At 43.6% G+C, this 23,273-nt stretch overlaps 1 protein-coding gene across 10 annotated transcripts in view; it reads left to right on the top strand.

The window, feature by feature from the left end:
- Window positions 1–1,357: 1,357 nt before the first annotated feature.
- Window positions 1,358–23,273, top strand: part of RCBTB1 (RCC1 and BTB domain containing protein 1) — a 58,111-nt gene continuing 36,195 nt past the window's right edge. For 5 of the 10 annotated variants that reach the window (XR_003513720.1, XM_027557278.1, XM_027557274.1 and 2 more), the window contains exons 1-4: window positions 1,358–1,465; window positions 20,330–20,405; window positions 20,518–20,687; window positions 21,208–21,358. Coding sequence is in view for 9 of the 10 variants with exons in the window: in XM_027557278.1 (XP_027413079.1) it covers window positions 20,562–20,687; window positions 21,208–21,358 (277 nt within the window). In the remaining variant the exon portion in view is untranslated. Of the gene's footprint in view, window positions 1,466–1,804; window positions 1,892–1,986; window positions 2,082–13,680; window positions 13,748–20,329; window positions 20,406–20,517; window positions 20,688–21,207; window positions 21,359–23,273 lie in introns of those variants that run through there. The other 5 variants (XM_027557280.1, XM_027557276.1, XM_027557281.1 and 2 more) reach the window with 5 other exon arrangements.

Below are 23,273 nucleotides of genomic sequence, written 5' to 3'. Positions count from 1 at the left end.
GGTTTTCTTTATGGGAGAAGAGGGCATTCAGGGAATCTCAGACTGAGGCCAAAGAATGAACAAAGAGGAGTAAAGCAACTTGGGGAAAACAGTAAGTAATCCAAAGAAAATTGAGCAGTCAAGGGAAGCAGGAATTCTCTGCAGCCAGAGCATCGAGTCGTGTTGAGTTAGCTCTGGAAGATGAGGAAAAGTAGGCATCTTTTAGTAGATTAGCTGAGCTGTTTGGTGATGCTTAAAAAATGGTATGTTTTCCTATTTAAACGGGAAAAGTAAGTTTGAACAAAATTGCTTGGAAAGTTATGTTGTGCCAAGAAGTTTGGACTTTATATTGTGGAGCCAGAGAGTTTCCCCAGAGCTGCGCAGTACTTTATAAAGGTGACTGCAGTCTCCATGCCTTTCCAGGTGGCTCGGTGGTAAAGAATCCGCCTGCCAATGTAGGAGATACGAGTTTCGGATACCTGGGTGGGGAAGATTCCCTGGAGAAGGAAATGGCAACCCACTCCAGTATTCTTGCCTGGAAAATTCCATGGACGTGGCAGGGGTGGGGTGGGGGCTACAGTCCAGGGGGTCACAAAGAGTTGGACAGTCTGGACTACTGAGCATGCACGCGCGCACACAAACCACAGACCTGGTCACAACGGATGACAGACTGGATGGAGCAGCAGATCGCATACTCACTTTCGGCCTCAGGTTTTTTTTTTTCATTTATAACAAAAATAAACAAAGAGACTTTTGCCATCTTAGGTCCCTTCCCATCCTGACAGCCTGCATCCGAGGTACCTCTGCCTTCCTTCCATTACCCGGGCCCTGTACCTCCTCCCTCCCTGCTTCCTTCTGATCTTGGTGCAGGGGCTACTTTCTCTATTCCTGGGCCTTAGGTGCTTGTCCACCGGTAGATTAAATGAGAGACGGATGTTCGGGTTTGGGGGGGGCGGGGGATAGACTTCTCTGGCCTTTTGCCCCTGGCAGCACCCCTAAGTAATGCCCCCGTGGGCAGACGCGCTTTGGGGCCGGGAGAAGGGTTTCCAGCCGAATATGCCCTTCCTAGGTCCCTTTCGGGTGGCTGGACGGCCCCCTCCCCACGGCCAATATCCAGAGCGAGGGCGGCGGGAGCAGAAAGGCAGGACAAAGCCGCTGACAGTGCCGGCAGTCCCCGAGCGCGACAGGGACTCTCCGCAGAGCCTGGGGGCCCCACTCGGCTTCTCGGGGAGCCCCCTGCCCGCTAGCCCGGGCCGAGAGCCTCGGGGCTCCCGGCCCGCCCGGATCGCGGATTTGCCCGAGGCCGGCGGGCGGCGACGTCACGTGAGGCGGCCCGGGCCGCGTGACCCGGCGGCCCGGCCCCCGGCGCCCCCTCCAGCTCCGCCCCTTCGCCTGCCACTCGGTAGAGGTTCTCGGGCCCCGACGTCTCCGAGGTCCTGGCGGCTGGGCCTGGTGGGACGGCGCGCGGCCGCGGCTGGCTTCCCAGGTACCCCGGCGTGGCGGGGAGGCTGGGCGCGGGCCCGAGCGCACGGAGGCCCCTTCTCCTCGCTTCGCCTTCCCCGAGGGCCCGGCCGGCGCGCCCCGTTCCTCCTGCGCGCTCCCCCCGGCCCGGGTCCCCAGACCCCCGGTCCATCCGGCGCTGCGGCCAGGCGGGTGATGGGGCGGCCGGCTCCGCGCCGTTAGCGCCTCTGCTAGCGTTTCATCCGAGGAGGAGGAGGGACGGGGTGGGGGAGAAGCTCTGGAAAGTTTTCCCGGGTCCCTCTCTTTCGGGAGCTGCGGAGACGACGTTTTGCTCGGAGCTGAAGTCTGGCACTGCTCTGGGCGCTGGTCTGCGCGCAGGAGACCTCCCCTCTGACTCTCCCGGTCCTCCCTCGGCCCTTGCCAAGATCTTCGCATCTGCTTCTAAGCCTCAGTAGGTCGCCATACTCTGCACCGTCTCCCTTTCCTCCGCAACACGGAGTCCACCAAAGGGGTTTTATTTAATAGGGACTTTGGTCCAGCAGTGCGATGAACTGAGTGAAAAGACATTTCTCTAGTCCTGCCTCGGTTAAGCTGCCTGCTTTATTTAAGATGACCGTCTAGGCACTCTCTATTCTGCTCTTGTAAGTGACTTTTTATGTTTATTTGCACGTGAGACACTCCGAAATCATCTGCTGCAGAACTCTGCATCTGAGGATTACAGTTTTATAAAGCAGTTTCATAACACTTAAGAAAACCCAGATTCATAGTCTTATTTGGTTTGGGCTTATTCTTTTTGGAGGGAGGATTATAGCTCTCGGAGGCAAAAACTGAGTTTCTGAAGCTGGTGTGTGTTGTAGACTAGAACATGAAGGTATCGAGGTGTATAATGCTGAAAGGAATGGGGAAAATGATTTGAACCTGACAACAGTGTGTGATGTGCTTTAAATTTTAGCAAGTATCTATTTGTAGTGAGCACAGGTGAATTTCATCTCTTTGGACTGCCTTCAGGGTTGAATAGGTATATTTAGAGTCTGTTAATATGGCAGTTAATCTGTGGAATGGATATCTTTTAATCCATTGTGCAAATACCAGTCCATTTATTAATACTTCTAGACTAGTCCTTTTTTCCTACCCTCCCTCCTTTCTGTTGAAGAGGAAGGGTATTCATCTTTCAAGAGATTTCTTCTGCAGTGATTTTTATGTGATCCAAACCATCAAGTTCTGAGAACTTCAGAAAGCAGGTAGCTATAAAAATCAGTGCTATCAAGTTTGCAGCTTAAAAAAAAATTCTTTAAAATTGTTTAAAGAGTTGCCTCTGTGTTCTATGTCCAACAAAAGCTTGGCTTCATTTTAATAATCAGCAGTTCAAGCTGGGAAGTCCAAGACAGTGTCTTCTTTTATCTGAAAGTCAGAGTGGGGAAAATGAAACAAGGGAAGTGAAAGACCTTCATTATCATGATTACGCTGCTCGTTCTGTGTGTACTGCATTAAACAGTAAGACAGGCAGGGAAAACAGGGTTTGGACCCTCAAGGAATGTCGAGTGCAGACAGACATTGAAGAAGAATGTACATCACCTGTAATTCATATCATCTAAAGAGAACAAGTTAATATTTGGGGTGTAAGTCCTTTTAAAAAAAAAACTTTTTTTGAAGTCTAGTTGCTTTATAATGTGGTGTTAGTTTCTACCATACAGCAAAGTGAATCAGCTATATGTGTACATATATACCCTTGTAAGTTCTTCTTACAAAAGAGGTATACTGGATTGCTCTGTTCAGATAGTGAGATTTCATATTGTAAAAGGTACTGTGATACTCAAATTGAGTCCATTCCTGAGCCTAGAAGAGCCAGTAGCAAAGTTGAGTAGCCAAATCTATTTGATTCTTAAGTTTGGATAGAAAGAGTTAAAATAGCTGAGGTGATCTCTCTTCATATATATATATATATTTAGTATAGATATGTTTTTAAAAAATGAGATTGTACCCATGCATACGTAATATATTGTAAGTTGTGAAATGACTTCAGAAAATGATGAATCCCATCCAGGGAAGGTTATACTCAGACCATTCCTGAAGTCTGATGGTCTGTCTCCATCCCACAGTCCCAGAAGAGAAGATTCCATGGCTTTTGTGAGCTTAGCATCCCAACGGGGAGAAAAGAATATTTTTGCCCCAATATTCTTTTTGATGCTTAAGACAAAGTTTGAGTTTTGGAAATAAATAAAGTCTGTACCCTGTCTGGTGCTTCAATCCTGAATTCAAGTGGTATCTTGAAAACATTCAGAAATACTGTCTACAGCTGTGGAAGAGTGTTGCAGAGGTGACTGCCAGCAATTTCTCCCATCCCTCCACTACTGTCCCTCCTCCCCTCAAGAGATGGAGTCTGTTTCTGCTCCCTCTGAACCTAGGCTTTCCATGTCACTTGCTTTGACCAGTAAATGTGGTAGAAGTGCTGTGAGTCAGTTCTGGACCTAGTCCTTAAGAGCCTGGCAGCTTGAGCATTTATTCTCTTGGGGGCCAACAGCTGGTATAGAGGCTTGAACTAGACTGGGTGGAGAAAGACCACCTGAGGAGGTTTATGTGAACGAGGCCTGGCCTGTTTCAACCCTGGTTAAGTGCCCAGTGCCTGCAATCCCAGCTCAGCCCACTTAAAACACAGAATTGAGTGAAATAACAAATGGCTGTTGTTTTAAGTCACCGAGTTTTGGGATGGCACGTTACTCAGCAACAGATAACTGAAACAGCGTAGCACCTCGTGCAGTGAAACCCTGGGTATGGATCCGGTTCACGTGTAAGGCCGTCCCAAGATGGGATCCACGAGCACACTATTGTGGTCAACATACGCAGTGGCATGCTTTAAAGATAAGTCTCTCAGTTAATTACATCTTTATTTCATATTACATAGGGATGCACTAGTTGAATTAAGTACAGTTTAATGAAGACTGTGGCTATGTCTGGTTGCTCAGCTGGTAAAGAATCTGCCTGCAGTACAGGAGACCTGGTTCAATTCCTTGGTTGGGAAGATCCCCTGGAGAAGGGATAGGCTACCCACTCCAGTATTCTTGCCTGGAGAATTCCACAGACAGAGGAGCCTGGTGGGCCACAGTCCATGGGGTCGAAAAGAGTCGGACACGACTGAGCCACAAAGCACAGCACGGCACCTGGCTGGCTATGTCTTGTACTCTCCTAGATGATGGTTAAGTCAAAAGACAGTTTCTTTTGTGTAATTGGTTGTTATTTGTATATATGATTGTTATTATCAGTCTTAACACTTGGTGATAGCAGTGTCTGACATGTTTCAGAGGAACTGCCCATTGCTGAGATGTCGGATGTGTGGTGTTCCTTGAAGTTTGCCACTTGATGAATGTAGCATCATCATCATGATTGTAGTCCTAAGTGCAGATGTAAGATCTGCCGCAGTGAACACAAGTCTGGAAAGTGTTTTGCTTTCAAGGGTCAAGGAGAGTGAATTGTATGCAAGCTGTCATTTCTAATGAATATGATATAGGACTTCAAAAAAGCACTGATGGATTTTACAGGGGCAGTTCTTACTGCCTTTTAAAAAAATTATTTATTTATTTGGCTATGCAAGTTCGTAGTCTTGGCATACAGGGTCTTAGCTGTGGCACATGGAATCTGTTAATAGTCCCCTGACCAAGGATGGAACCCCAGCCCTCTGCACTGGGATTGGGAAGTCTTAGCCACTGGACCACCAGGGAAATCCCATTATTGTCTTAAAAAAAAATCATCTGAGCAGCTTTTCATTCCAATTCTGATTCAGTTAAAAACAAAAAAAATCCGAAAAACCCTCTTTTCTGGAGAAGAAAATCTCATTGGAGATCAGATGAGTGCTTTTATAGACTTATAGCCTCCACCTCCACTGGACTCTGTATAGCATCTTTTTAGGTTTCCCTGGGCAGTGTTCTTTTCCATCCTCCCCCCCTCCCCTGCCCCTTTTTAAAACATTTTTTTAATTTTTTTGATGTAGACCTTTTTTCAGAGAAGGCAGTGGCACCCCACTCCAGTACTCTTGCATGGAAAATCCTATGAATGGAGGAGCCTGGTGGGCTGCAGTCCATGGGATTGCTAAGAGTTGGATACAACTGAGTGACTTCACTTTCACTTTTCACTTTCATGCATTGGAGAAGGAAATGGCAACCCACTCCAGTGTTCTTGCCTGGAGAATCCCAGGGACGGGGGAGCCTGGTGGGCTGCCGTCTCTGGGGTTGCACAGAGTTGGACACATCTGAAGCAACTTAGCAGTAGACCTTTTTTTTCCCCTTAAGTCTTTATTGAATTTGTTACAATATTGATTCTGTTTTATGTTTTGGTTTTTTGGCGATGAGGCATGTGGGTCCCTGGCCAAGGATCAAATCTGCACTCCCTGCATTGGAAGGTGGGGTCTTAAGCACTGGACCTCCAGGGAGGTCCTACCCTTATTTTTTATAGGTTTGCTCCATCTTCTGTTGCTACCTCCCCTCTTACTTTCAACAGAAAGCCTTCCCTCTTCGTTCACAGGGAGAATTTATGAAAGAGAATGCGCTTAGATAAATATCAAACCCACAATGAGATACCACCTCACACCCACTAGGGTGATTATGATGACAAAGACAGACAATAAGATGGAGAAACTGGAACCCCCTACATTGCTGGTGGAACTGGAAAATGTAGACTCTCAGTAGCCAAGAGAGAACAGTAAAGAAGGAAATTACCTCCAACTTTTTAAATTCCTTTTCATCAGATCTGTCCTTAACTTTTCACATGCTCTCAAACCGTTGCAGCCTGGCCTTATTCACTCACGGCCTCCCTGAGGCTTCTTCTTCTTAGAGTTGCCACTAATTTTTGGTAAATGGAACAGACGTTTCTCAGTCCTCACCTTGTTTGGCCTCGCAGCAGCATTTGACCCAGACACTGCCTCCGTTGTGTTCCTAGGCTCCTGTGCCTCTTCCTGTGGTTTTCCTCCTGCTCTGCCTCTTCCTCCCGCCTCTGTCACGAAACCCTGCTTCTCCCTTTGCTTTTGGAGTTCCTTTGAGTTCTGTCCAAGACGCTCTTCTCTTCTCACTCCACACGCTTTTTCCTGAGTGATCTCGTGCCAGATTTCCAAGTCTCCAATCCAGATCTCTTGCTTTTTAAAATTATTATTGTTATTTTTTGAAGTAGAGTTGATCTGCAGTGTTAGTTTCAGGTGTACAGCAAAGTGATGTGGTTATACATTTGTATACCTGTCTATACAGCTCTCTTTCTTGATCTTTAGATTTATGAATCTGTCTATTCTACATACCCACTTTGATATCCCACAGGTAGCTTAAATGCCCAGAGTAGAATTCCTCATCTCCCCCCGAAACTTGCTGTGTTCTCTCCCATCGTGAGTGGTTGTTAAGGATCCCTCACTGCCTGAGCCGAGTGCCAGAGTGTGAGCCTTGGCTCCGCCTTTCCCTGATGTAGCTTCCTCCTCCCATTCAGTCAGTTGCAGAATGCTTTTGAATCTGTCTCTGGGTTGTTTTCTCCACTTCTGTTTACCTGGCATAGACTTCCATTCTTTCTTCCCTGGTTACCGCAGCCACCTTAGGCCCTGGGTGTGTCTCCTCCGTCATCCCCATCTAGTCTCTGCATTCTGTCGAAATTTCCTTCACAGACACACATCTAATCATGCCACTTCCATGCTTAAGTTCCTTTGGTGGTTACTTGTTGCTCTTTGGATGGACTAAGCTTTTTGGACACACTATACGAAGAGCCGACTCATTGGAAAAGACACTGATGCCTGGAAAGATTGAGGGCAGGAGGAGAAAGGGATGACAGAGGATGAGATGGTTGGATGGCATCACCAACTTGATGGATATGAGTTCAAGCAAGCTCTGGGAGATGGTGAAGGACAGGGAAGCCTGGCCTGCTGCAGTCCATGGGGTAGCAAAGAGTTGGACACGACTGAGTGACTCAGTAGCAACAAGCTTTTTGCAGCAAGCATGGCCACGCTGTGGTTAGCATCTATTTCTGTGCCTTGAAACCACCCCCCACCGCCCTGATTCCATGAAGTTCTGCTGGGGGCGAGATTGGCTCTGTGTCTGGTTTACCTAGAGGACATCCAGTAAACACTTACAGAGTGAATATAGTGTGCTTCTGCCCATCCATTGCTGGGATTGTAGTTTGGCTTTAGGCCATCACAGGGCACAGGGATACTCTTCACGCAGTGTAGAGTAGTAGGTGAAATCATTTTAGAGATGTCCCCGGAGGAGGGGTTCATGACACCAGAAATAGATTTGAACTTGGGCCCATCCATTTTTTTAACTATTCACTTGTCTATTTTTATGCAGCCTATTTTGCTAAGTCTGCATGCTTGGTGCAACAAAGAATAGAAGCATAGAAAAAAATTATTTGTAGTCATGGAGATTTCTGGTTTCCTTTTGAAAATAAAAGTATGTCATAAAAGCAGCATAACTTCAGAACCCTAAAGTTATCCTCTTTTGTTGCTAGTGCTGTGTCCACTTGGGTGGTTTGCTTTGCTAACCTGAGTATGTGGCTTCTGTAAAATGATTTCTTCACTTACAGTGAAGGGGCTGTCAGATTCCCAGGTGTCCTAGAAATGCCTCAAGCTTCTGTGCGATAACATGATTGCAGCCTCTTGGAGGATGAAGCTTAAGAATCGCTTCCTGAGGCCATTATTGCACATTGAACTTCAAATCAGGTAACCTGTTGGTGGGTGAGAAGTAACAGTTGTCTTCTTCAATGAGTAATGGACTTGAATGAAGCTGATGAGGCCAAAAGGAATCGCAGTAAGTGTTAGGAAATTATAAGAGAGCAGTCATGCGGCCTTTCAGTGAAGGTAGGAGGATTACCGTGTCACCTGCACAGAGGTGTCTTGATGAGGGCTGGCAGAAACCCCTTTGGAGAACACTTCATTCTTAGGGTCCCATAGTCTTTGTGGAATTTGTCAAGTATTTGGGGCATTCTTTCTTACTCTCATTCTTGAGTGAGTGAGAGTCATTCAGTTGTGTCCGACTCTTTCACACGCCATGGACTGTAACCCACCAGGCTCCTCTGTCCATGGGCTTTCCCAGCCAAGGATACTGGAGTAGGTTGCCATTTCTGTCTCCAATTTTCATTCTTGCCACACAGCAGTACTGCAGAAAAGAGAAGGAACGACAGTTGTTCCAGCTGTTTCAGTATCAGTGTCTCAGCCAGTCTCTGAAACTTTGCTGTTTTGCAAGACTTATGTCAGAGAATAGACGAAATAGTTTTAAAGTGTATTTTTTAAAGGGTGAAGTAGTGAAAAGAATACCAATTTATCATTCTATAATTGTTTTTAATTTCTTATTAATTTGACTTGAATTTTTTAGCCAGTGCCCTTTCTTTCCCAGGATCAAGGCACCTGGGAAAGGTAATTATTAGTGTTTCTTATGTGTATTATTTTGTTGTATAAGAGTTTTGTGTGCAAATAAATTTGTGAAGGTGTGGGTTAAATGATTTTAAGTAACTTTTTTTTTCACCGAAGTAAAAGATACTTACCAGTTTTCATCAATTAATAGCCAGACAAAAAAATAAAAGGTAATTACAATTGCAAGCCATGATGGAAACATGATTAACCTAACAGTATAAAATAATTACATAACAAAAGTGTTTTTTTATTTAAAAGATTTTTGAGCTCATTCTCTGGAGGCTTGTCTGGACCTGGGAAATACGTTTGGTGTCAAGATCAGTGTTGTAGCATCTGCTGGGTCTCAAAAAGCTCATCAGAATAAGTGCAGAAGAGAACAGTAAGAGTATCATGTGGCTCTTCTGTAACTTCAGAGGTTTTTTGAATTGCTTGTGTTGTAGCATAGCTACAAGACACAACAAGTTACAATAAAATTGTGCTTCAGAAAACTTTACCCCAAGCCCTAGAATTCCTCTGTTGGAAAGTCTTCCTAGAGTTGAAATACAATGTACTCCAAAATGGGGAAAGATGGCCACGCCCTAAATCTTCTGTGTTCAAATGGGAACTTACACCGATGACAAAAGGAGGCTATAAAAAAACACTTGTTCCTGCAGGAAACCTGGATGAGCTTCACTGAGGAAATGCTTTCATGTTGTCATATGCTGGAGAGAATTTGACTTTTGGAACTTCATATAACTGGTTTCTCGGAGATGTAATTTTTATATAGTTGTAACTGTTGTGCGCATAATTTTTTTCCATTTACAGGTATCACCTGGCCTGTGTGTTGGCATGTTTGTCTCATTGCTTACTTACTTCTTCCACTTATATTTGCATTTTAGTTTTCCACTTACTAGGATTGACTTTCCGTTAGTCCTAGAGTTTCTCAGAGGCAGGGGTCATAATTGTATTGCTTTATGATTTTCCCCAGAATTATTGGTATGTGGGGTCAGAAGAATGAATATATATTATCATTTTGTTGACATTATCAAATGGTAGTGCTTTTTTGTAAGACATCGTGGACTTTATCAATATCTCATTAACTATAAATAAAACCCTATTTTAAGATGGCCTAACAGCTAAACTTGGAGAAGGAAATGGCAACCCACTCCAGTGTTCTTGCCTGGAAAATCCCAGGGATGGTGGAGCCTAGTGGGCTGCCATCTCTAGGGTCACACAGAGTTGGACACGACTGAAGTGACTTAGCAGCAGCAGCAGCTAAACTGATAATTAAAATCATTACCCATCCAGTTTATGAAAATAGAGAAACCTTTACTTGGGATCTTCAGTTTGTATTATAAGTGCTCTAAAGTTTTTTCAATTAAAAAATCATTTTTCATATTTGCCATGACTGTTTCTGGATGTCGTCTAAACCTGGCTATGGCTGGTATGCTGAGGAACACATAGGGCATTTTAGATGGATTGTTCCAACACTCAGAGTCCTTCCTGTTTCCTGTGAGGATATCAGCTTCCGTGATAAAGAGTGATACAGTCTCACTTCATGCCCCGAGGATGACACCAGCCAGAGGAGTCAGAGTCTGGGAGCTAACCAGTTCTGCTGGGTGTCTCACTCTGTTATAATCTCTTTTCCTTAGCAAGCTTTCGGGTGAGCAGAAGACAGGTTGCGGGGGTGAAGTCCCATCTGTGACATCAGTCTCTTTTGTGCCAAATACATCTGGGTAGAGTTCGGGGGGTGAGGTCTTTGTGGACGCCGAGGGCTGGCTTACAAGGCGACCCTAAATTTCTGGTATCGTTTAGTATTGAGACCATTATTTGATCAGCAACTTTCAGTATGAAAGTTTTCCTGTATTATTTTCCTCCATTTCCTGTTTTTAAAAAAAACTCTAAACATTTTCAAATATATTTTTGCTAGATCAGTAAAACAGTGCCTTCCCCGTACCTTCCCTTAACACTCGGTTCTTAGGGGGATCAGAAGATTGGCTGCTGCATACTCCTCAGTCTCCAGGTCTAATGCAGGTTTCTATAATTGGAAGGTCTGTGTCTCTCCTCTTGATTGAATTTGCTTTCAGAGAGTGCAATGAAACAACCTTTTCTTCCCCATGCCACCAACTCTGAGGGACAGTGCCAGTTGCTAGGAGAAGCCAGCCCAGGGAATGTGATACAGGTCTGTGGTCCTAGTGCATACAGAGTCAGTCTGTGGCAACACAGGATGTATATTCGTGTTTTTTTAGGATGTATTTTCTAGTGGCAGAGATAATACAGAGATCTGAGTGGGTTGGCATTTTATCCTTTGAGAGTGTGAAAGTCGCTCAGTCGTGTCCGATTCTTTGCGACCCTAGGGACTGTACAGTCCTTGGAATTCTCCAGGCCAGAATACTGGAGTGGGCAGCCTTTCCCTTCTCCAGGGGATCTTCCCAACCCAGGGATCAAACCCAGGTGTTCCGCATTGCCGGCAGATTCTTTACCAGCTGAACCATAGAGGAAGCCCTTGAGAGGGTTAAACTCTTTAATAATCTCTGTTTCCATTTGTCTTTTTTGTTCTTTCATGTTTATTTTATATCCATATAGCCAAAAAAAAAACACAAAACATTGATTCACCTATTAATGTACAATGAATGATAATTCATGCTGAACATATCAGTGCTATTTATGAGAAAGTATTTCCTAAAGAAAATAATGGCTAAAAATAATGTTGCAAAAAAAAAATCACTATCTTGTTGAACTTCACGAGTAACTATTTAGCGTAAAGGGCATGCTAATTACAACTCATTCTTTATGATTATCAGTCAAGTCCTGGAAGGACCCGTTCATCATAGCATTTAGTTTGGTCTAGTTTGAATTGCTGTAAGTACTGGAAAGTTCTAAGGTTATATTTCTTTTATGAGTAGAAATGTTCCATTCACAATTTCCCTAACCTGAGCTTGCTTTCCCGAGACAGAATTATGACTATACTTTTCCTAAATTATTTTTTAGTTCTGAAACTCTTCTACATTTAACTTTTAAAAATAACATGCTTGAGTTTATTAATACAGGCTTGGTAGAAGCCCGTGGGACCTTTCTTTGATTTTTGAAAATTGTGGTTAAAATATGCATGACATTAAATTTAGCATTTTAAAACCATTTCTGAGTATACAGTTGAATGACATTAAGGCCATTCACGTGGTCATGCCAGTGTCACCACTCTCAGTCTCCAGAAGTTTCTCGTCATCTCTCCTGAAATTCTGTATCCTATTTACTAACACCCCATACCCACCTCCGCCAGGCCCTGGCAACCTCTTTCTACTTTCTGTCTCTGTCAATTTGAGTACTCTAGGTATCTCATGTAAGTGGACACATACAGTATTTATCCTTTTGTGTCTAGCATATTGTACTCAGCATAATGTCTTAAGGGTTCATCCTTATTGTGTGTTAGTATTTCATTCCGAGGCTGCATAACATCCCACTGTATACATGTTTATTCATTCCAGTGGGAACATATTTTGTCTGTCCGTTCATCTGTTGATAGACATTTGAATTTTCTATCTTTTGGTTGTTGTGAATAATGTTGCTTTGAACATTAGTGTACAGCTGCCTGCGACCCTGCTTTCAAATCTTTGGGGTATACCCTAGAAGTGGGGTTGCTAAATCATATGGTAATTCTGTGTTTGATTTTTTGAGAAACTTCCATAATGTTTTCCATGTTGGCTGTTTAGTTCAGTCGCTCATTTGTGTCCGACTCTGCGACCCCATGGCCTGCAGCACGCCAGGCCTCCCTGTCCACCACCAACTCCTGGAGCCTATTCAAACTCACGTTGGCTGTAGCATTTCATATTCACACCTTCTACACTTAAGTTTATATTAAAAATTCATTTTACAGATTTGCCAGAAGCATTCTGTCCCCCTAGGTAGTGAATTGAAGGTACAAATACCTCTTAAAACTTGTAACAGATTAGGATAAACATAGTTAAGATAACTAAATTTTTATTTTCATTTAAAATGCTTGTTTATTTTTTATCACAAAATATGTATTACAGAAATTTGGAATATAGTTAAGCAAAAAAAAAAAATCACCTCTATCTTTCTAGAGAAGTACATTATACATGATACTTAAAAAATTGTATTCTTGTTCTATATACATTATACTTAAAATTGTATTCACATAGTACATATTGTTTTATTATAGAAGTCTTCCAGAGTACTTCTGGGTTTTGTGGGTCTCTTGGTTTGTTTTTGTTTTTCTCTTGGAAATAAGCACATAATGTAGCTTTTGGTCAGCATCTTGCCTTGTAGTGCCCACTAACGTAGGATGGAAAAGCACTGGACTGTCGGCCTTAAGACACCTGGTTGTCACGGTTGTTCAGTCGCTGAGTTGTGTCCAACTCTTCTGAGACCTCCTGGACTGCAGCACACCAGGCTCCTCCGCTGTCCCAGAGTTTGCTCAGATTCATGTCCACTGAGTCAGTGATGCTATCTAACCATCTCATCCTGTCATCCCCTTCTCCTTTTGTCTTCAGTCTTTCCCAGCATCAGGGTCTTTTCCAATGAGTCGGTTCTTCGCGCATCAGGTGGCCAAAGTGTTGGCACTGCAGCGTCAGTCCTTCCAATGAATATTCATGGTTGATTTCCTTTAGGATTGACTGGTTTGCTGTCCTTGCAGTCCAAGGGACTCAAGAGTCTTCTCCAGCACCACAGTTCGAAAGCATCAGTTCTTCAGTGCTCAGCCTTCTTTATGGTCCAGCTGTCACATCTGTACATGATTACTGAAAAAAACGATAGCTTTGACTAGACGGACCTTTGTCAGCAAAGTGATATTTCTGATTTTTAATATGCTGTCTAGGTTTGTCATAGACAAGGAGGAGGTAATGGCAACCCACTCCAATATTCTTGCCTGGAGAATCCCATGGACAGTATGAAAAGGCAAAAAGGACAGCCTGGCTAATCACCGCTGAATACTTTACTAAGGTACATACTATCCAGGGTGGCTTAGGTTGAGTGGACCTAGTGAACCTAATGTGTGTGAAAATTCTTCCCTGTTAGTGTCACATCTTCAGTACATTCATTGGTAGAATAACTTCACAAGTTGCTATTTGAAGCATTTAATTTGTTTTTGAAAACTCCAGAGTGATGATTTAAATGAAACATAGTTAAACTGTTTATGTTCCTCTACAGTGACATCCATACAGTTAGATGAAAACTGTTAGTACCTCTGCTTCACATTTAGGCACAGTTAGTAGATGTCATAGGACATCAGCATTGTCCTAACTAATGCCGCTTTTCCTGTGATGGATCCTTGTATTTCCCAGTCATTGAAAGTCACAGGGTTCTTCATTCTGGTAAGTGCATGGGTGCTAAGTTGCTTCAGTGATGTCTGACTCTTTGTGACCCTATGGATTGTAGCCCATCAGGCTCCTCTGTCCATGGGATTCTACAGGCAAGAATACTGGCGTGGGTTGCCTTGCCCTCCTCCAGGGGGTCTTCTGACCCAGGGATCGAACCCGTGTCTCTTAGTCTCCTGCATTGACAGGCAGGTTCTTTACCACTAGCGCCATCTGGTATGTCTGATACAGATTTCATAAAAAGTTAAGTGGTTAATTTTTAGTGATTCTGCCTGCTTTGGCTTCTTTGATTAACACTTTATAGTTTTGTGATAGAGGGTGGAATGTTAAGTCTTTGAAGTTGATAGAATTATGCTTCTTAGTATGATTTTCTTAATAACCAGTGAAGATACCACTGCCCCCAGGAAGAAGAGTAATTAAATGTCTCACCACAGTAATCTAACTAATGATGACGATGGTCATTCTGAGCTAATCAGAAAATTCTAGTGGTATTTATATTTGCATTGCACTGCCTCACTAAAGACACACCTCGAGCCCAAGCTCAGGACTGATTTGTGTCATGGGCAGCACAGGACAAGTGCTGGGTTTTGATAGCTCCACAGAGCTCTTAGAAAACCTTGTTTCGGTTCTGAAGATTCCCTGTTCATGTTATCAGTTGGCCAGGTTGAGTCTAGTCTAATGAAGACCCACTCCGTGCCTTGGTCCACAACCCAAGGGTATTCTTTGTGTCACATGCTCTTATGACCTCTCTGAGGATGAAGGACACATGTAGTCTTCAGGGCCTGCCTTCTCAGTGGTTTTTGGGGGAATGAAGGTTCCAGTGACATTCCCAAGGTTTAACCAGGTAAATCCAGACAGAGGCATTTTGGGGAGTTGGGGGATGGATTTTTATTTTTATTTTTTTGGAGGTAAATTTCTTTTATATTTGAGGCATTTTGAAAAGATGCTGGTGTACATGTCTGAGACAAGGTAGTCAGAAGGAAGCCGTGTTGGGAGCAGTTCAGCCTTTGAAGGACTGATTGATGTTCTCTGTAAGAAGAGTCTCAGGAGTGGGTGTTGAATCCTGACTGCCCGTAACCTGGGGAAGTCATTTCACCTTTGAACCTCTTTCATTACCTGGTGAGCGTGGATTATGGTCTCTTCCTTGTGAGGATATTGTGAAGATTAAATGAAATAATGCCTGTGAAGCTATCTAGCACAGAGCAGGTCCTTGATCCTTATTAGTTTCTGACTCCCTGCTCTTGCTGGTTTCGTTACCAGGAGTAAATTGCTTGCTTGGCTAGTGTCACTGCCTTTGTTTTCTCATGTGTTCAGAAATCCCTGGAGCTTATTCTTTGCATCTTGAACTGTAGATTTTTACAGAGCAGCTTTTTGGAAAACCCAGGCTTAGGAAGGTTATCACATCCCATGGATTGATTAAAAGTAAACCTGGGACTAGAACCCAGGCCTCAGGGCTCCAGTCCTTTGCACCAGGCCAGGGTTATTGGTAATGCTTTCTGCTTTTCTGAGGAGTGTGGGCATGGAAGATATATGCTTTGACTTTTTTATTGACTCTCAAGTTACCAGCATTTGGAGCAGTATCTCATAAAGCTTCAAGTCATTTAGCATGCATAAACTCAGTTCGTATAATGAGCTATCATTATGCACGTTAGCTTGATTTTTTTTTTTTTTTTAGCAGATCACCAAACCCTTAGGGCAGAGCTGCCTGTAAACTGATTAATGACTTCAGAATAATTGCACTGCTGTCAGGAAATTGTATGACTTTGAATGGTAATATCCTTTTGTGTTATAATTTTAAAGGTGGTGAATCATATTTTTGGCTGATATAATAATTCCCCATTTAAAATGTAATTGTATGTTACCATAAAGTATTAAATTTTGACACAGTTTGATACAGGTTTTGATTTAGTTCATATTCTAGAAGAATGGTGTTTGGATTTTCTTGGAATTTATGTACCTGCTTGTAGATATCCCCACTGTTTCATTTCTTGTGTTTTTCTCCCCTTATTTTGTAAGAGGCACAAGGCAGACCATTTGGGGGGGCATCCTTCTGTTACTTCTAAAAGCCTTTAAGACTGTCTTCTTAACATGCAAAGAACACTTCTAAATCAGGAACTAAGAAAAGAATGACAGTCCAGTGGAAAAAATAGTGACTTTATGTAATAGGATGACACCTGGTCTCTTAATCATATGAGACCGAGAGGTGAAGGGTGCACACGCTGGCTCCAGGTGGCATGATTTCAGGTCCTGAATCTTCCACTTACTAGTTTGACCAAACTCTTAAAATCCCTTTGTCTCCATTTCCTCGTCTGTCAAGTGAGGATTAAATGAATTAATAAATGTAAAATAACTTGGGACAGTATTTGGCACACAATACTCAAGAAGTGTTAGCTGTTGCTATGATTGTGATTATTTAAAAAAAAATTATCCCAACCTCACTCATCCTATGAGAAATTCAAGTATAAACAAAGCTGAGACACGTGAAAACACACTGTGAGCAAGGGTGCAGGTGAAGGGTGGTGCCGTACGTGGATGATTCTTTTATATTAATATATTGGTAGTGCTTTCAGTTCAGTCGCTCAGTCGTGTCCAACTCTTTGCAACCCCATGAATTGCAGCACGCCAGGCCTCCCTGTCTATCACCAACTCCTGGAGTTCACTCAAACTCACGTCCATCGAGTCGGTGATGCCATCCAGCCATCTCATCCTCTGTCGTCCCCTTCTCCTCCTGCCCCCAATCCCTCCCAGCATCAGAGTCTTTTCCAATGAGTCAACTCTTCGCCTGAGGTGGCCAAAGTACTGGAGTTGCAGCTTTAGCATCATTCCTTCCAAAGAAATCCCAGGGCTGATCTCCTTCAGAATGGACTGGTTGGATCTCCTTGCAGTCCAAGGGACTCTCAAGAATCTTCTCCAACACCGCAGTTCAGAAGCATCAATTCTTTGGCGCTCAGCTTTCTTCACAGTCCAACTCTCACATCCATATATGACTACTGGAAAAACCATAGCCTTGACTAGACGGACATTTGTTGGCAAAGTAATGTCTCTGCTTTTGAATATGCTATCTAGGTTGGTCATAACTTTCCTTCCAAGGAGTAAGCGTCTTTTAATTTCATGGCTGCAGTCACCATCTGCAGGGATTTTGGAGCCCCTCAAAATAAAGTCTGACACTGTTTCCACTGTTTCCCCATCTATTTCCCATGAAGTGATGAGACCGGATGCCATGATCTTTGTTTTCTGAATGTTGAGCTTTAAGCCAACTTTTTCACTCTCCACTTGGACTTTCATCAAGAGGCTTTTTAGTTCCTCTTCACTTTCTGCCATAAGGGTGGTGTCATCTGCATATCTGAGGTTATTGATATTTCTCCTGGCAATCTTGATTCCAGCTTGTGCTTCTTCCAGCCCAGCGTTTCTCATGATGTACTCTGCATAGAAGTTAAATAAGCAGGGTGACAACATACAGCCTTGATGTACTCCTTTTCCTATTTGGAACCACCATATCTACTACTGTGGGCAGGAATACCTTAGAAGAAATGGAGTAGCCATCATGGTCAACAAGAGAGTCCGAATTGCAGTACTTGGATGCAATCTCAAAAACGACAGAATGATCTCTGTTCGTTTCCAAGGCAAACCATTCAATATCATGGTAATTCAAGTCTATGCCCCAATCAGTAATGCTGAAGAAGCTGAACGGTTCTATGAAGACCTACAAGACCTTTTAGAACTAACACCCAGAAAAGATGTCTTTTTCATTATAGGGGACTGGAATGCAAAAGTAGGAAATCAAGAAACACCTGGAGTAACAGGCAAATTTGGCCTTGGAATACGGAATGAAGCAGGGCAAAGGCTAATAGAGTTTTGCCAAGAGAACACACTGGTCATAGCAAACACCCTCTTCCAACAACACAAGAGAAGACTCTACACATGGACATCACCAGATGGTCTACATTGAAATCAGATTGATTATATTCTTTGCAGCCAAAGATGGAGAAGCTATATACAGTCAACAAAAACAAGAATGGGAGCTGACTGTGGCTCAGATCATGAACTCCTTATTGCCAAATTCAGACTTAAATTGAAGAGAGTAGGGAAAACCACTAGACCATTCAGGTATGACCTAAATCAAATCCCTTATGATTATACAGTGGAAGTGAGAAATAGATTCAAGGCACTAGATCTGATAGATAGAGTGCCTGATGAACTATCGATGGAAGTTCGTGACAGTGTACAGGAGACAGGGATCAAGACCATCCCCATGGAAAAGAAATGCAAAAAAGCAAAAATGGCTGTCTGGGGAGGCCTTACAAATAGCTGTGAAAAGGAAGAGAAGCGAAAAGCAAAGGAGAAAAGGAAAGATATAAGCATCTGAATGCGGAGTTCCAAAGAATAGCAAGAAGAGATAAGAAAGCCTTCCTCATCTATCAATGCAAAGGAACAGAGGTACTGGTTTAGCAGAGGACGATTTAAAATAGCTATTAAAGGTAAAAGAGCTATTAGATTTTGACCCTGCTGTTCCACTTTTAGGAATTTATCTTAGAAACATACATTAAAAAGACATGTATGTATGCAAGCAGTAGTTTTCAGTGTTGTTTATGTTAGCAACAGACTGGTAGTGACTTATTTCTGGTGGGAGACATTTAAATTGTTAAATTCATATAATGAAATGTGCTTTTGGAACCACTGAAGAGAGATGACGTACATGTGTTAATGATTCCAAAGATGTACTGTTAAGGGGAAGGGGGAAGCTTTTACCCCCACACCCCCACACCTGCCATGTAAGTCTGCACTGTCTCGGGAAGGAATTAGAATCAACTGTGGTAGCAGTTGCCTTTGAAGAGAGGGTCAGGGAGGGGTGGTAGGGAGATTGACTTTCCTGTATCCTTTGGTACCATCTGGAACAGAAAAATGTTAACATGCCTAAGTGTTAGTTTTTCCCCTCTCTGAAGTCCTTTATGTGCTCCCACCAACACACACACACACACACACACGTGTGTGTGTGTGCATGTACATATACCCTCATGCACACTTTTCAGAACAAATGTTAGTCCAGGGGTCCGACTGTGCAGTGATAAAAACCAGCCTGTGCTGGTGGTGGTTAATGCTTACTGAGTATGCACTGTGATCCTTGGGGCATTGCAAGCATCTTACTCTTCTCATCCAAGCAGGTGCTGATGAGAAAAACCTCCCTGGGTGGTGGAAACTGAGGCCCTGGCTAAGTAAGCCCAAGACCCAGGGCTCTCCTATAGTTGCTGGCAGAGGTGCTGGTGCCAAAAAGACCTTGACTCATGTATCTGTTTTTAGAGATCTAAGAGAGTGAGTTGGAAGGACCATCAAGAGTTCTGAAAACTCATTAGAAAACTTCAGTTTCCAGAGGTGAGAGCCAGAATGGAAACTCACCTGGCTTGATAGATTTTTGTGCTTCGTGCAGCCCCCTGGAATCTCTAGAAATACTTTTGAACCCTCAGAGAATTGGAGCTATGACCAAGATTCTTTGTGTGAAACTTCTTGAACAGATCAAATGTGTTTTACGGAAATTGGTAGATATCTCTACCTTGTATAGGATGCTCTTTAAGCTGATTGCTACTTGCCTGAAGGCTGTAGTTATCAACTCTGACACCATGATGAGGGTGAATTGGCTTATCCTTGTGCGTATAACATTTCTCAGTGTGAAATGCAATGTGGTCTGTATATATGTAGAAAAGGTAGTCATATAAATTATGCATCGAATATGGTACTTTTCTTTTATGGTTTCATCCAGTAAATCTTAGGCTACTGCTTCTTCATATTTTTGCCACTCCAGGCTGTTGAGGGATGTTCCATTTCTATCAGTAAACAGTGCCTCATTGGGGCAGTGGTTTTTCTACAAGGGACCCAGGGGTCTTTTAGGGTATCCTGGGGGCAGTAGTGGAGAGTGGGAAGGTAGAGATAAATGATCCTGATTTTTATAACACACACACACACACACACTCTCACACTCTCCTAGTTGAGATGAGAATTAACTCTCTTAGATGAATATTGTAAGCTTTAACTTTATCTCATCACCCTGGAGGCAGAAATCCCTGATGAGACCTTGATTTCGCTGGTTGGCATGTCTTCTCTTCGTTTATCTGCTGTCAGATTGCACGTAAAACATGCCCGTGACCGGTGAGCCCTGACTTGTAAGCAGGCACGACAGACAGCTGGTTCTAGCCCGTGGTTCTTCTCGTTTCAGGAAAAGGCACAGCTTCGAAGGTGGAGGAAGGATTGGACACGGTGCTGGGGAACGTGAGCCATCCATTTAACCGAAAGTAGGTGGTTTATTCCAAAATCAGCTTCTGTTTCCTCTTTATCAACGTGGTCTTTTTCTGTTTCGGTGAGTGGCTGTTTAATCTCTTCTGGAACCCTCTTTGTTTGTTACAGCAGAGATGTCGGCTCCTTTGTAGGAATTACTTGAAGCCAGAGTCATGGTGGACGTGGGAAAGTGGCCCATCTTCACTCTGCTCTCGCCTCATGAGATCGCGTCCATCCGGAAAGCTTGTGTCTTCGGCACCTCAGCCAACGAAGCGCTGTACGTCACTGACAGCGATGAGGTGGGCCTCTCCCAAACCCCAGAGCTTCCTTCTAGGGCTTTCCGGGAGGCCGAGTCTGCCATGTGCAGACTGAGAAAAGGAGGGCAGAAGGAGAACCTGAAATCCAAAAAGATGCTGTGTCTTTGATGTAATTTGTCTTTTCCTTCAGTTTCTTGATTTAATACCCCTCATCCCTGCTGCCCTTCGAGTTTCATTGCTTGTTGTTGCCCAGTAGCGTAGTCACGTCTGACCCCCTGACTGCCACACGCCAGGCTTCCCTGTCCTTCACCATCTCCCAGAGTTTGCTCATACTCATCTCTATTGAGTCAGTGATGCCAACCAACCATTGAGTTTCACGGTACAGCCAAATATTATAAAACTTAAGTAGGCAGCAGCGGTTGCATTATAACAGCCGTATCAGTCTCTACCTATCTGCTGAGCGGTCAAGCTGAGCTGAAGCGCGTCTTATGTTCAGGGTGGAGAAGGGACCCTTTGTGTAGCTGAAGGCCAAGTGACTCAGACAGAACTGTTTGTCTCCCAGGTCTTTGTATTTGGACTGAACTACAGTAGCTGTTTAGGAACTGGAGATAACCACAGTACACTTGTACCCAAAAAGCTGGAAGCCTTATGTGGAAAGAAGATTAAGAGTCTTAGTTATGGGAGTGGACCCCATGTTCTTCTCAGCACCGAAGGTAAGTGGCAACAAGTTCAGCTTCTTCTGTTTGTGGGAAATCGAGTGGTTAATTCTAACCTAAGAGGAGGTAGGGCTGTGCCACATACTGAGTTTCGAATGCTTTGTTTCTTAATTTCTGAGAGGAGGTACATAAAGCAGGTGAAAGTTATTAAACACTTCAGGCTCCCCCTTGGAACAGCCGTCGGATGACTTTGATTTTAAGCAAACTTCTGAGGTTTTAGACGACTTCTGTAAAGTTGTGGAAGATGACCCGCAGCAGACGAAGGGGTCCGTCAGCCCAGTTTTTCAGTGAGTTTTATTGTAGCATGGCAACGTCCAGGTTTTACTTGGTACGTTTTTAAAAACACAGGTGATACTGGTTGTACTTTACTAGTGTCATTTCCGTATCTTGAATTCAAGAAGCCTCAGTTCATTTCCTGGCATTCATGTGGCCGCCATATAGAAAAAAGCTGGGGTAGATTCTTCCTGCCTCCCTGAGACCACCAGAGAGCCCTCTGCGTTCTTCCCAGGCTGTTGATCTGCACTGTGGGTGCCCGGAACTCCCTGAGTCTGTCATGCATAACCCGGCTTCTTCCCTTCACGTTTTAGGCGCATGAGTTCCTGCTCTCTAGCTTTTTGTTGGGTAAACTAGGGTGCACGCGGGTGCGTTTGCGTCTCTGCCTTTCTGTCTCTAGCCTGGGGAATCACGGCTTCCTTGGGTGTAACCACCGGTCTTAGTATTGAGCTTTTTAGTTGCCTTTGACTGCCGTTGGAATCCAGCCGGGTTCTCGGCATCTTCCTCAGGCTGTGAGGTCCAGATGTGAGCATGACTAGTAAGAGTGTAACTGGCGTGGAGCATAATGAGGTGATTATTCCGCCTCTGAGTTGTGTGATCCTGCCTTCTGGCATCACGTGGGCCCTTTCAAGCAGCTGCTGCTTTGCTGGCTGGCTCAGCTTGTCATCCATTGTGACCTAATGGTTTAATGTTTTCCTAACGCATTAATTTTTTAACGCGGCAGTTGACTTCCTACCATAAAGTACTGAAGCGTTTTTTTTTTTTTTTCCCCAAGAGCAAGCATATTAAAACATATGCATGACCTTGGGAGACTTAACTTTTGGAATTATTTTTAGAGTTCAGATCCTGCAGTTTTAAATATCTTGAATGTTATAATTAAGATATAAATAAGCAGAAAGCACAAATATAAGTAACTGATTTTCTTGTGGGAGTAGTCTTCTTTTTGTTTTTAATTCAGTTTTGATTGTTGTAATACATTGTACGTATATATGATACATGATATATAGCATGTCTAATGTATGTATAATATATACATTTGTGTGTATTTTGTATCTATTTCAAGTAGTCATATAGTTCAAAAACAATTTAACACTTTAAACCATCAAACGTTGTATGACTTTTAGTAAAAACCAGCACGCAGCTTCATCCATCCTTACTCTTAAAAACCACTCCTTTTTAACTCCTTCAGGTGTGTTTTTCTGACTTTTAATCTCATGTTTTTAAGTTAATATGCTTATGCTGTTGGTTTTGAATGTTCATTTTAGGCCTTCTCCTGTGACTTTTTGTAGCAGCAGAAGGAATTGGCACTCTCTCTGATGAGCCTGATTAGCCTTCCGTCTGCTTTCCCTGTCAGTATAGTGATGTCACCACGTGTCCACGTTCAGTTTTCATATTCCCAGGACTCGAACAGTGTTATTTACAGCTGAGCCATTCTCCTTTCTTCCACAGCTGTCTGCTTTCCTGGGCTTACTTTTCTCCCCATCTGTCATTAGCACGAGCTGGAAGTCCGCTGTGTCGCCGCATTGCTTCTGGGCACCTCTGAGCCCGTCAGGCCACTCTAGGTCACCCCGTCCCCCGGCTCCAGCCTGGACTGGTCACTCTAAGCTGCTGCACACCTTTCGTCCTAGATCTTCATTTC

Source organism: Bos indicus x Bos taurus, chromosome 12 (assembly GCF_003369695.1).
Source record: "Bos indicus x Bos taurus breed Angus x Brahman F1 hybrid chromosome 12, Bos_hybrid_MaternalHap_v2.0, whole genome shotgun sequence".
Lineage (NCBI taxonomy): Eukaryota > Metazoa > Chordata > Mammalia > Artiodactyla > Bovidae > Bos > Bos indicus x Bos taurus.
The sequence above is the reverse complement of the archived record's forward strand: the minus strand, read 5'-3'. Positions and strand labels throughout refer to the sequence as shown.